The 14513-nt window shown below is 37.1% G+C and overlaps 1 protein-coding gene across 1 annotated transcript; it reads right to left on the reverse strand.

Annotated features, from left to right (window-relative positions):
- Positions 1 to 892: 892 nt before the first annotated feature.
- On the reverse strand, positions 893 to 14498 carry LOC109076721 (probable ATP-dependent RNA helicase DDX23). Its single transcript, XM_042750180.1, has 17 exons — positions 14377 to 14498; positions 13801 to 13982; positions 13608 to 13721; positions 12895 to 12988; positions 12751 to 12816; positions 12519 to 12657; positions 12267 to 12400; positions 7320 to 7432; positions 6933 to 7076; positions 6022 to 6247; positions 5721 to 5866; positions 5444 to 5621; positions 2602 to 2844; positions 2332 to 2483; positions 2123 to 2231; positions 1856 to 2030; positions 893 to 1465 (listed from the first exon to the last, which is right to left on the reverse strand). The coding sequence occupies exons 2-17, from the start codon at positions 13980 to 13982 to the stop codon at positions 1242 to 1244; spliced, it is 2439 nt and encodes an 812-aa protein (XP_042606114.1). The 5' UTR covers positions 14377 to 14498; the 3' UTR covers positions 893 to 1241.
- Positions 14499 to 14513: the final 15 nt, after the last annotated feature.

Consider the following 14513-nt stretch of genomic DNA (forward strand, 5'->3'; position numbering starts at 1 on the left):
ATTTAGGTGCAATCTAAGTAGCCACAATATCCTTGCCTGTGAAGCCATTTTTATGCAACGCAATGATGGCTGCACGCGTTTCTTTGCAGGTCACCATGGTTAACAATGGAAGAACAATGATTTCAAGCATCACCCTCCTTTTAACATGTCAAGTCTGCCATTCTAACCCAATCAGCCTGACATAATGATCTCCAGCCTTGTGCTCGTCAACATTCTCACCTGAGTTAACAAGATGATTACTGAAATGATCTCAGCAGGTCCTTTAATGACAGCAATGAAATGCAGTGGAAAGTTTTTTTTGGGATTAAGTTAATCTTCATGGCAAAGAAGGACTATGCAATTCATCTGATCACTCTTCATAACATTCTGGAGTATATGCAAATTGCTATTATAAAAACTTAAGCAGCAACTTTTCCAATTTCCAATATTTATGTAATTCTCAAAACTTTTGGCCACGACTGTATGGTATAGATGGTCATACGACGTATGCCTGCAAATACAGGACAAACTGTATTCCATAAAGCTTTCATACAGAACGCTTCTCTGATGCCTCAAATACGGGACAATTCCATATTAAGCTATACACGTAGCAGCTGGCAACACTATTTTGCACAGATTTTATTGAAAAGAGCTTAGGCTCATGTAGGGAGGTAATAATATGTACACAACGTACACAATCCTGTCCGTTCCCAATGGATAAAATCAATACCCTGCATTTTGTTTTCAGGAAAATACACAGAAGAGACAGAAATTACTCTAGTTTCATGTTGGCTTGTGAAATCCATTTAAATTCACGTAACTGCAGAACAGATTATAGTTAAAAGATTTTCACACATCAATATGCTATCAAGCACTCATATAATAATTAAATGAATTTCAAATGACAAATTACTCAGTCTGAAGGACTTTATTATTTATCCACAGAGTGAAGGTTTTACTCATCATTTTTGATTTGGTATTTTAACACAATCACATATAATGCGTAAAAAAAAAAAAAAAAAAAAAGGTGTGTGCGGTTCTACGATGTTATGTTTGACTAACTGTGCATCAAGGGATGACTTCTCTCTGCTACAGCCTTCTTACAGGTTTCTACACCTGTGATTGGTTTATCTGCCAGAAAACTGATCCCCTGGTTTACTGGTGGTCTCTTATAAACTTGGTTGCAAATAATCTGGTGATGAGATACAGCACACTCACAAGATGTACAACAGAAAACAAACAACAAGTGTAAATGGTTCGGCTCAGGCAAAGATGGTCTCCTCTCTCCTCTTCTTGGTAAGGATGGTGCCGGGCTTGTGCTGGGCGTCTGGGTGATTGGCCAGCTCGGGCGGGCACGTGGACACGGGACTTTCTAAGATGGCCTGTTTCAGGTCGTAGAAAACAGAAGAGTCTTCTTTGGTCAGGAAGGTCATCGCCATACCACTCTTTCCAGCACGACCCGTTCGGCCAATACGATGGATATAGTCTGAGAAAAGAAACAGTTAAATATTAATCCTCCAAATAGGAACGTGAAAGAGGAAGTCCCCTGATATAACCATTTGACAGTTCTTAAGGGCAAAGGGATAACAATTGACTTAAGCCCTATTTAGATGGTAATTGTTTCTAGTGGGTATGAAAGTTATTTTCACCATGTACAGGGGGTAGTCAATACAGAATGTGTTTTTCTTTCACCACCCGAGTAAAAATCCCTGGCAGAATTACCTACTGTTTTTTGGCAAACACCAGGGTTGTGTGGCTATTTAATTGCCGTCCGAATCCATGAGTTTTATCACTGAGGTGCCATGTAAATTTATTTTACAGACGTCCACATGAGAAACAATTAGTGTCCGAATAGGGCTGAAGATGATGTACTCACCCTCAATGTTCTTGGCCATGTCGTAGTTGAGGACCATGGAGACATCCTGGATGTCGATACCTCTGCCTGCCACGTCTGTGGCCACCAGGATGTCCTTAGCTCCCGCCTTTAGGTTGGACAGAGCGAACTCTCTCTGTTCCTGACCTTTACCGCCATGGAGTGTACAAGCATTGTACTGCAGGACAGAAGCAGACACAGATTGAGAGTTTGTGACTGAGAGATATTTCTAGAAAGCATCACAGATATTAATAAACTCTGTGTACTCACTCCAATCTTCTCCAAAGACTTAGCCAGCACGTCACAACCCTTCTTCTGGTTAACGAAGATGATGATGGGCGGCTCGAAACCACTTGCCAAAACATCCAGCAGCTTCTTCCTGTTTACCACACAAGAACATTTCAGAGAAAAAGTAAGTACATTTCTGACAACAACTTCCACTTGACTGGTGACTGGTTACAGTTAATGTGAACTCTGACCTCTTTTCTCCCTCGGACATGAGGATGACCTTCTGCTCCACCCTCTCGTGAGGCTTGCCTGCAGAGCCGATGTACACCACCGCAGGCCGCCGGAGGTAACTTCTGGCCAAACGCTCCACTGCAGGAGGCATAGTGGCCGTAAACATGACCGTCTGAAAAAACATGAGAGAGGACGTGCAATTAAAGGTTATTGTAGGAGAAAAAAAAAAATCATAATTCATCGTTTACAGTCAGTTATTTCCTATTTACAGCTATAATAACCTAAGTTACCTGTCTGTATTTGTGTTTGCCTGACTCAAAGTTCTGCATCATTTTTTCAGGGTCCTCCGCATCATCCGTGTCTGGCTTCTGATTGGTCACAGGAATGTACTCCAGAATCTTCTGGACGTCGGGTTCAAAGCCCATGTCAATCATTCTGTCGGCTTCGTCCAGTACCACATACGTGCATCTGCTCAGGACGAGGTACCGGTTTTCCAAAACGTCGATCAAACGACCCGGTGTGGCTATGACAATCTGAGAATGAGGAGCAAAACACATCAGATCTACAACTATAATGAGGTCTTCCTTTTTTTTATAAAGTTTTAAATGTTTTTTATTATACAATGGCATATATAAATGTAATATGTTTATATTTTTTTATATATATATAAATATAAATATATATATATATATATATATATATATATATATATACATGAAGAGATCATTTGCTAAAACAGACAACTCAAAAATCATGTTTTTTTGTCCTACATTCCAATTAATAATCAAACTGCAGTTGGGTTGTTTTGATTAAATAATAACAAATAACAGCTAACTTACACTATAAAAACATAACACAATAAAAAAAAAACATGATTTAAAAAAAATGTATAAAAATGTAGTTATTTGTTTTTGCAAATAAATTCCACACACACACACACACACACACACACACACACACACACACACACACACACACACACACACACACATATACATATATATATATTGTAGCGTGAACCAGACAAATTAAAGATTCGATCGGGAGCCTGGTTGAAACATGAGCCGAATTCCACAGAAAGGCAGGATGTTGTAAATCAACTCCCAGCACCACAGTCTGATAACCGACTCTTTCACAGAACAGCTTTCAACATTAACACCATTAGAACAATTATTGACAATTTCAATTCGAAGAAGAGATTGTCTAATTTGGGGCAAGTAATCGAAGAGATGGACAGTCTGAGCCTCACATGTAAAGCCATGAGAGTAAACAAGATCGTTGGACTGACTTCCCCCCACCTAGCAGAACCAGACTGAAATTCCTAAGGAGACCTGTTAACCCCTCTGGTCTCCACAGGACATATCCTTACTCCCCAGAATGGCACAGAGAATGCCTTCCAATGCATATATGCACCAAAATGAACTCAAAAAAGACTTCTAAAAGGATACCAGTCCATTGCTTAACTCCATATCATTTATGTAACCAACACATTTGATTTTAATGTTTCTAATCACTTATTGTGTATGCCTTTTTAAATAACTCTTGAATAGCTTAAGGGATCATATTCATGTTTAGTATGTGTGTGTTCGAATATTCTTGCTTGAAACGTTTCTGACCATTAGTTATTTGTCAAATGTATCATATTCTTGTTATAGGAATCATGTCCAAATTATACCCTGCAAGAGCGGGGAAAATTCGGACCACGATCTTGATAAGATAACATATGATTTATGAATGGGTGGGACAAACATCGCAACACCACGAGAAAAAGACGATATCTAATTGGTCAAGACAACATTTGAGGTGTGGCCAAAAGGCCAGTTTAAATACTCAGGACACCATCAAATTTTGCTTTTAGCTTTGCTTGTAGTTTAGCTTTTAGTCATGCTGTGTCATCACTTTTAGCGTTCTTTGAGCGCGTTCCAGCGTGCTTCGGCCTGCACGCCTGCTGCTACTTAGCCACGATGAGAAGAAACACCACCTAGTCTCGTCAAACTTTACTTCTGTCCTTTTACTTTAGTTTCTTTTCTTTTCCGTTTGAGAGTTTCGTGTTCTGAGTTAAGTTTTGTAACGCCGTGTCTCCGAGTCTGACCTCGAGTGCCCGTTCAACTTCAGCCAGCCCACAACTCCGCATCTTCAGCCTACGCCCAACCACGGGCTTCCCAAGACGTCACTTCAACGACTACTGAACTTCCAGCCAATCAGCAACCTCGGGAAACCCCCTTTTCAGCGACAACAAAGGGAACCCCGTTAAACAGGCAACGCAAGTAACCTCCAGACTCACATCTGTACTGGTGTTATCTAATATAATTTTAACCTCATTGAGGAACTCAGTGCGAGGGTTAATTTAGTGATTAATGGTTGTTCATGTCTATGCAATTTCACGTATTGCTGTAAACTTGGGATTTCACATTTTTTCATCCTCTTAAACTCATTCTTTCCTGACGTTCTATCCTCCTGCAACTTGTGTGAATGTGAGTGCGTGTGCTTATGTGTTAGATTAGTTTATATATCTTAGATTTATCTAATAAAGCCTTATTTATATTGAAGAGAGAAGTATCTTGTGTTTTGTGCTCACAAGTTAATGTCTTAAACTGCCGATCTTGTTACTGTGCTAATTAATAGTGTTTTCACTATACTTTGGATATTAATATCCAGCGCAGATTTGATGTTATACGGCTCGTTCAGTGAATCGCTGGCCGTTTCAGTGATCAGCCGTGAAACAGTGATTCTGTTCGAATTCCCTTTAAAATCTTAAATGATTCCCTTTGAGCTAAATTGACCTGTTTCCCTTACAATATATATATATATTATAAATATTTTTCATTTTATGTTGAGTTAGTTTTAGTATTTTGGGGAGTTTCTGTCATTTTTATTAGTTTTATTTAATGTCTATTTTTTTGTACTATACATTTTTATAATTAATTTTTGTTTTATTTTATTTATATTTATATTTAATGTTGCTTTGGCAACTAGATGAAATGTGTTTTGTTTTTTTCCGAGTAACATTTTATCTTTGTGGTTTTACTTTTAGTAAACTATAACAAGCCTGCCACTAACATAAAGAAAAATGTATTATTATGAATAATCAATGACAATTTTGAAATAATATGGAAGGGATTTCACTCTCACCTCACAACCCATCCTGAGTTTGAAGCCTTGATCCTCTCTGGATATTCCACCGATCACAGCCACTGTCCGGATCCCCAGCGGTTTGCCGAATTTAATCGTCTCCTCCTCTATCTGCTGTGCCAGCTCACGAGTGGGGGCCAGAATGACGGCATACGGTCCCTGATCCGAGTCCTCGATCCTACAGTCACAAACACATACAGAGTTTCCCACATTTGATCTGATTCTGCAGAACAGGTGTTGGCATATAAGAGCGTGACAGAGAAAAGTGAGCTCTCACCTGTCAATCTTAGGCAGAGTGGTGATCCAGACCAACAAAGGAATGAGGAAAGCGGCAGTTTTACCACTGCCAGTCTCGGCCACACCAATGATGTCACGGTTCTGTAAACCAATAGGAATGGCCTGCCTCTGGATAGGTGTGGGATCCTGACAAAGAATAAAATTGTAAAGGATAAACATTTTTAATAAATTCAAAGCGTTTACATGGATGCCATAAAACAACATGCCGGTTTAAACACATGCTGAACAATCTAAACCTACTCAGAGCAACTGAGAAGCACACCAAACAAACACAAGCTGACCTTATAGCCACACTTTTCGATGACCTCCAGAATGTGTGGCGGCAGGGAATACTCCTTCCAGTTGCGGATGGGGTTGGGGATCTTTCCTCCTTTGGTCGTGATGCTGTAGTCCTCTCTGAAGATTCTCCAGTCTCTGTCTGTCATCTCCTCCATCTTCTTCTGAGACCAGTGCCGGTCGTCCCAGCGCTGCTTGGCCTCCTTCTTTCGGACCTTCTTCAGCCTCAGTCTGTGAAATACAGGACATTTAATAGCATATACACTGTGAAAATGGTGGGGTGATCACCAACTTTCCTTTCCAGTACCCACAATTAAAAAATAAAAAATTGGTCGGACATACAAACAATTGCAATCTAATTGTTCTTCATTTTTTTTTTCATTTTTTTTTTTTTTTAAGAAGTCTCTTATGCTCACCAAGCCTTCAGTAAAAACAGTAAGAGTATTACAATCTTACAATTAAAAAACTTTGTATTGTAATATATTTAAAAATGCAATTTACTTCTGCGATGAAAAGCTGAATTTTCAGCATCATTACTCCAGTCTTTTGCGTCATATGATCCTTCAGAAATCATTCTGAAATACTGATCTGGTGCACAAGAAACATTTCTTATTATCATCAATGTTGAAAACAGTTGTTTTAAAAATCTGCACAATCTGCTATCTCCGACCTCTCTCTTTGTGTGTGTGTGTGTGTGTGTGTGTGTGTGTGTGTGTGTGTGTGTGTGTGTGTGCATAAGAACAGCATTTATTTGAAATAGGCTACATAATGTTGTTACTGTCATTTTGACCAATTTAATGCAAGCTTGCTGAACAGAAATTTTTAACAGAAAAAAAAAAAGATCTTACTGACCCCAAACTTTTGAATGGTAGTGTACATACAATCATCAATATGAAATGTAACGTGTGGGACTTACTCCTCTTGCTCCTTCTCTTCAAGGGTCCGTCTCTTCTCCATCAGGTCTCCGTAGAATCGGGACTGATCTCTCTTCTGCTGCTTGAGGTCGATGCCGGCGATGAAGCCTCGGCCGTACAGCTGAACCTGATGCTTTTCTTTATAGCTAAACACAGAAACAGTCAAACCTGTGTTCTTGTGCTGTCAAGTAATGCTCTAGCTTCTGTAATATCATATATACTATAGAAGTATGTACAATTCAACTGGCTAAACATCTGCAGACCTAAAAAGAGTGATCTAAGGCAGTCAAGATCAAATGCAATGCAGTAAAATATACAAAATAATCTGGACTTTTATCTGCAAATAGCAAAGCAGTGCAGTTATTTCTGGCATCTCATGAGATGCTCACATTGGATTGTAGTCGGTTGATGTGTCTTCAGACGCATCCCACTCAAAGACAAACTTCCTGTCATTCAGATGGCGTGTGCGCCGCCGTTTCTTCATCCCGCCAAGATAACGCTCCTGAAGAGAAAATAAGTAAGTATTGGTTCACCATTCGTCAAAAAGACACATAACCACCTAATGCACTTCAATTCACAACAGAAAAAAATGAATGGAAAGAGGATTATTCTGATGACAGATAATTTTTCCGGAGCCACGATTTGCTGTGCTTATTCCCAAAGGGACATTTAGTAACAGTTTACTTGTTTAATGCTTTTCGTAGCTGCCACATTCAGCTTACTGCCAAACAACAACATCCAGCATCTGTTTATGTACACTGTAAAAATTATTTAAATATAGATTACTGGACTACATTTTACAAAAAAATACTATTTCAGTCTTTCTACTTGAAAACTTCACTTTTAATTTAAAGTGTTACTAGCTGTTTCTTTTTAATTATTTGTTAAATTTACTAGCAGTTTCAGAGTAAAAATTGTTTCAAAATAAATCCTACAACAAATTTTGTGTGCAATTTTGAAAATTCTGGGCAATCTAGTATTTTCACATTTTACTCTATAATCTCTATAATCAAGATTAAATAAAGACTTAGTACTTTTTAAATATATGCACAAACAAACATATACATATTAGGGATGCATGATATTGGATTTTTCTATTCATTTTGGTCGATAGCCGATGCCGATATATTTCCCTTTGTTTGGAAACAATACCAAGTCTCTCCTGTGCAGAAATAAGCAAATTATTTTTGATTTCGGTTAGTTTGTAACAAGAACTTATTTGTTAGAATTAAACAATAACATAGTTATTTTATAATGACAGTAAAAGATTTGAAAATAAACTATATTCGCTGTATTTTTTTTAGAAAGATGGTGGTAACCTTAACATTTTATTTTATTTAACATTTGTAAAAATTGTGAAAATCCTTTACATCTCATAACTTGTTTAAAATATATAATATATAACCTATTAATGAATAAATCAGTACATATCAAATTATTTATTCAAGGTGTGTTTTTTTTTTTTTATGTAAGCTATATCTTCTGACCTTTAAATCAAAACATACTCATGATTTTATGGCATCGATTACTGCTTTATTTAATCAGAAACCAGTGTTTCCCCTGACATTATATAAGGGAGGCGACACGATGTAAATATGAAGCCGCAAAATGAGTATTTACATATGAATTCTGCGTGTCTCTTAATGAATGGCGCAGACGTGCGGTTTTGTTTACCACTCGTACTGAAGCGCGCGTGACGCTTGCGGTGATTTTAGCATCCGGCATTTCACTAAATGAGGACATAAATACATGAACAACATCTCCAGAACTGCTCTGAGAGTCACTTCATGAGCATTTGAACGTTTCATTTTAGTACAACTATCCTCATATCATATACACACAGAACTGTAAAGGGATTCACGGCAACCCGTCAAAATAAAAAATTATTAAAACCTTGTTTTTAAGGAATAATCATACAATATTTCTTCAATGTTTTAATTGTAATTTTAAATTACCTTTATTTTCCAAAAAATGTTTAATTTTCATTACTTAAAAGATAGATTAAATGAATGTTTTATGCCTTAAAAAATTTTAATACACAGAATTTCTGAGCAAAAAATCATAAGGCTATTGTAAGAATAAATGAAACTTGTTTTTATGCTTTCAAATAATTAGACATCCTAAAACTGAATTTGGTAACAATAAAACATAACGTTGAAAAAAAAACATTTCATAAATTGTTACATTTTTTAAGTTTCATGATTTTAATTAATTAGACATGATTTTTGATTAATAAAATTTAATTTAACCATTAAAAAGGAGTCCAGAATTTTTTTCTTAAATATATGCATGTGTATGTATTTATATATACAAAATAAATGTACATTTAGTCATTTTGCAGACGCTTTTATCCGAAGCGACTTACAATTGGGGAATACATAAAGCGATTCTTCTTAAAGAGACAAACAGACACAGGAAGTGCTTATAACACCAAGTTTAAGACATTGTTCAAATAAGTACAAGCTAGAAAGAGAAGGAATAAATAAAGAGAAAGACAATTGTTTTTTTGTTTGTTTTTTTTATGATGAAGTCAAGTAGCTTCGAAAGAGATTTCGAGAGTTTTCAGCTGTCACTTGAAGATTGTCAGGGATTCAGTATTCCGGATAGGGGTGGGAAGATCATTCCACCAGCCAGGAATGGTGAACGAGAATGTTCTGGAGAATGATTTTGAGCCTCTCTGTGATGGTACCACGAGGCGTCACTCACTAGCGGATCTCAGACTTCTGGAGGGGATGTAGATTCATAGAAGATATACAAAGTACACAGTACAGACACATATTATGTAAACAAAAAAGTTTATTTTGGATGTGATTCATCGCGATTAATTGTTTGACATCACTAATACATATGTATGTTGTTTTATATATATATATATATTATAATTAAGTGTCGTTCTGTCCATATAAGCTGCGAATGTGCCACATACCCAGGCCGTCTGAGAGAATGAGTTCACGGGCTAATTATAAACATGATTATAAGTTGATCCCTTGTCATTTGAGATGTGACTTAAAGCTTAAAAATGGTTGGGAATAAGTATGTAAAATTATTTATTTAAAAAAAAGTAACTTTCTGTAAATCTATGTCAGTGATGGAAGCTTCCGGGTAAGTGGATTCTCCGCAGCTTTCTCGTCTCCGCTCTGTTGCTATGAATCGATTGTAGTGCGTTCTCAGTGATTTGTGGGTCTGCGGCTGATTTCATGTGCGAGGTAAGCTGTCTGAGAAGTGCTCGCCCAAGCGGAAAAATGCGCTGTTGCTGACAGATCTCGATTGCCGAAAATTACACTGTTTGATGCAAAACTAACTCGACTGAATCATATGAAAAAATAAAAAAATAAAAAACTATATTTTCATGCTTTCTCAAGCAAAGCAAATTTTGAAAGTCCACTAAAAACGTATCTGATCATAGACAATGTCTTCAACATTGTCAACATGCTGTAGTAGTAAATAAAGTATATAAAATTTTGAATAATAAAAAACATCAGGAAAAAATACCTTAGTTTTCCATATACTTGTGTTGCTTACAGTTAAAGTCCTTTATTGTTGTTTGCAACATTACTTGGCAATAATTTAAAGACTATTTATTTATTTTGCATTTTGCATGGTCTATTATTTAAATTTCTGTATATTTCTGCTGAAGGGCACAGGTAAATATGACATTTATTATAATGAAGATTGTTTTAAGTTCACTTAAATAAGAAGTTATTTTTTAAAGTCTAATAAATGTTAAAATTGATAGCTCTCAATTATTATTCGGTAATGTTGAATGGCTAGTCAATGGTTAAATATTGAGTAGGGGAGCAATTTTATAAAGAAATCAGTATTGGTATCATGGATACTGGCCTTCAGTCATAAAAAAAAGATTCCATTAAACAAATATTAAAAAATATTATGTCTTTGTGTTGTTTGTACATTAATTTGAAGATTAAATGTGAAATCATTGCAATATAAAAGTATATTTAAAAACTTTAATGTTAGGTGGGATTAATCGCGATTAATTTCAGGAAATTGTGAAATTTATTTGTTTGTTTTTTTAATCTATTGACAGCACTATAATAAATAAATAAATATAAATAAATAAATAAAATACTAATAAAATAATTATAGCGATAGCTCACCTCCCCAAAAAATTAATTCTGCCATTTACTCACTTTGATGTCGTTTCAAACCTTTCTTTAGTGGAACATAAAAGAATGTATTTTGAAGACTGTTGTAACAAAGCTGTTTTGGTTACCAATGACTTTCATTGTATGAACAAAAAATACTGAGATGTTTCTCAAATCATCATCTTTTATGTTCCATAGGTTACGTTAGGCTGTTGAAGCCTAAATGAGTAATATATTTTGTTGAATCAAATAAAATATTTCTTTCTAAAGCTACAATTTTTTTTAATGTCTAGTTGATACTTTGTCCTTTAACACACAAAAAATGTGTTTAATCATATTTTGTGGGTATTTTCACAGCCAAATTTATTACTGAAATTTATTGAAACATCATGTAATTAATTAGATTAAAAAATGTAATCAACTGACAGCCCTAATGTTTTTTTCCTATACCCTCTATGTTTGGCAATGAATGAAACGTTTTTTTGTAACGATTACTCTCAGCCAAGATATTGATCTGAAGTGGTTAGTCTTTTCTCCAGATGAGAGTGTGAAGACAATGGCTGGTTTCCATCACCCTGCTTTTATGCGCATCTGAAGTATCGCATCAGAATCGAGTGATGGAAACGATGAATTTAGAATAAAAATGCCCTAATTCGCAAAAAAGAATTTACACTCCCTTGAGCTGGTTTTTGACATGTGCAAAAAATTGTTAATGCGGATACTTGGAGATGGAAATGCATTTCGCAAATAAATTCCTCCAAGCGCATCAGAAAAGTCATGTGACTTTGGGCTATGGGACAGTAAATCCTGACTAACCAGCAGATCGATCTTGTTCCACAGCATCTGAAACGCTGTTATATGGTCATTTGGAAATGCCCGAGCAAAGTCTGTCAAAGTATTTCTGTATATTAGCCTCCCAGAACTGTTACATGACTGCGTTCCCAAACAGCAGCATCCACCTCCGAAAGCAATAACCACATTCATTGTGTTTCGTCTGCTCATATTGAGGTGCAAGTTATTTATGATATAGGAAAATTATTATAATCAGTAGCTTCTCCTACTTTTCTTAGTGATGCATAGTGCCAGTTTTTCAGGAAGTGAGGATTTTGTTCTCTTTGACTCGTTGGATGGAAACGGTGCTTGTTCGCAAATGTTTTGTGCGATACTCCAAATTTGCGCATAAGTTAAATTCACAACTTTGGATGGAAACCCGGCGAATGTAGGACTCTTCACCTTTATGGCCTGCAGCTCTTTTCCTTTGTCTTTCTCTTCTCTAATTTTCTGACGCCCATCATCTTCATCATTCCCATTGTTCTCTCTTTCCATCCGCTCCCTTCTTTCCCGCCGTTCTCTCTCCTGAGGATCCTCTGCGAGGTGGATTAGGTAAGGTCATAAGAAAAGAACTGAACATTGCAGACACAAACTAAATGACGCAACACTGTATGATCCTGTTTCTACAGATGCTGCTGTGGTGCTGCCTCTCACCTAGCATCTTCCTGCCGATGTCCTGAAATATTCTCCGCTTCTTCCTCTCCTCGTCCAGCTGTCTGCGGCGCTCCTCTGTCTGCTGCTCCCTCCGTTTGATGGCCTCAGCTTCTCGCTCTGCTTTAGACAAGAACTTGGGCTGCAACAGGAACAGATGTTTAGAAAAACAGCAACAGTGGAATGCATTAGCATAAATATATATATACATATATATATAAAAAAATCTCTTCACCTTGGATTCTGCCTCTTCTTCTGCTTTCTTCTTAGCAAGCAGCTCTTCAAGAGAGAGAGGCTGCACCTGAATCAGTGCAGAAACAGTGTAAGAAAAAGTACACAGTACGCAACATTCAAACTTTAACGACTTCTAATAGAGCACCTTCTCTTTCTTCTTCTCAGTTTCCTCCTCTTCCTCTTTTTTCACATCCTTCTCCCTCTTTATTTTCAAATCCTTGGATTTAGGAGAAGTGCTCCTGGGAGGAAAAAGCAACACTTCATGACTGAGTATTAAAGTCATCATGAAATCAACATTGATGATACTTCTTTTAATGGAATATTGCAGTGTTCATACATTTATCAGCACAGCATCATTTTTCTTTAAATCATGTGCTCATTTTTTCTCATTTGAGAATCACGTGGATGTGTGTCACAATAGGGAAGAAAAAATGATTGCAACTTCCATTTCATGGCGACGTTAATATATTTATATTACAGTTTTATTTACATTTTTAAAATATCTCATAATGCATACATGTGCATTTTTTTCTCCTGTTCTCGCATAGTGCAGATTTGTATTTAATGCTGCTATTTATCACCAGCTCCACTATAATAATTTTTTTTTAATTTCAGCATCATATTTTGTGTTAGAGATTTTGTTACAGTATCAGTGTCATAATATTATATTTCCTTGAGTGTAAAATCAAAACTTTTTTTTTTTTTTGCAGAATTTGCAACAACAATGTTCAACACATCACAAAACATTATCAAATTAGACTCAATGACTATAAGTCACATGAAGCACTAGCCCCAGATCGTCTCGTCATCCGCACGGCTTGGCCCTAAAAAGATTTCTGATGCATGAGTGATTCAGACCTTGATTTCTTGGACCGGTCTTTGTCCCGTCTGTCCCGGTCTCTTTCTCTGTCTTTGCGGCTCCTTTCTCTGTCCTTGTCTCGGTCTCTTTCTTTGTCTTTTTGACGACGATCTCTGCACACAGAAAAGAAGAGTTCAAGCATTAACACATCACAGCACTGATCAGAGAAGGACGGGATATAACCCCACACACCGGTCAGCAGATTTGGACCTGCTGCGGGAGCGCTTGCGTTCACGGGATCGGTGCCGTTTGCGTTCTCTGCCCGGAGACCCCTTCCGGTCCCGATCCCTGGAGCGAGAACGACTGCGCTTACGAGACTCCCGCTCCTTCCCTGCGAGGTCCAGCTCCTTCTTATCAGAGGAGTCCCCCGCCATCTGGAGAGAGAGAGAGGAGGAGGTTTACTTACTGGTTTACTGTCTTATTGGACAGGAAAAAGCATTTTGTTTTGTTTAGGAAAAAGAATGTCACAATTTAGTCAAATCGCAAACATTAAATCCTGGCTAAACAAGGTAACTAAAACATTAGATGTGCAATAATACCCCTGCGGGGTATCACTGCACATCTAATGTTGTATTAGTTACAGAGTGTTGATAATATCGTTTAACTCGCGCTGGAGGCGCAGCATTGAGCACAGCAATGGCCCGCTCTCGCCAATAAACAAAGCCTTTGAGAAACCAGAACATGAATATAACGAGTAAAATCGCGTTATTAGGAACGTGCTCAAATGTACTGTGATTAAAACAGTAGAAATTAGATGCCTTTACTTACCTTAAAATATCAAAATCAAGTCGCTTACGAAACCTGTGCGTTTCACTGAGCCGCCATTAAATTTGGCGTTAACGGACTTCCTGTGGGGGATTATGGGAAACGTAGTCTAAAAACCACCGACGACGACGACAACGTAA

This window comes from Cyprinus carpio, chromosome B23 (genome assembly GCF_018340385.1).
Source record: "Cyprinus carpio isolate SPL01 chromosome B23, ASM1834038v1, whole genome shotgun sequence".
NCBI classification, from domain to species: Eukaryota; Metazoa; Chordata; class Actinopteri; order Cypriniformes; family Cyprinidae; genus Cyprinus; species Cyprinus carpio.

Coding starts and splice junctions, on each gene's coding strand:
- LOC109076721 (XM_042750180.1), bottom strand. CDS start 13,982: ATGGCGGGGGACTCCTCTGATAAGAAGGAGCTGGACCTCGCAGGGAAG. Junction 6,248..6,932: donor GAAGAGAAGGAGCAAGAGGA/GTAAGTCCCACA, acceptor TGTATTTCACAG/ACTGAGGCTGAAGAAGGTCC. Junction 2,845..5,443: donor AACTCAGGATGGGTTGTGAG/GTGAGAGTGAAA, acceptor CCTCATTCTCAG/ATTGTCATAGCCACACCGGG.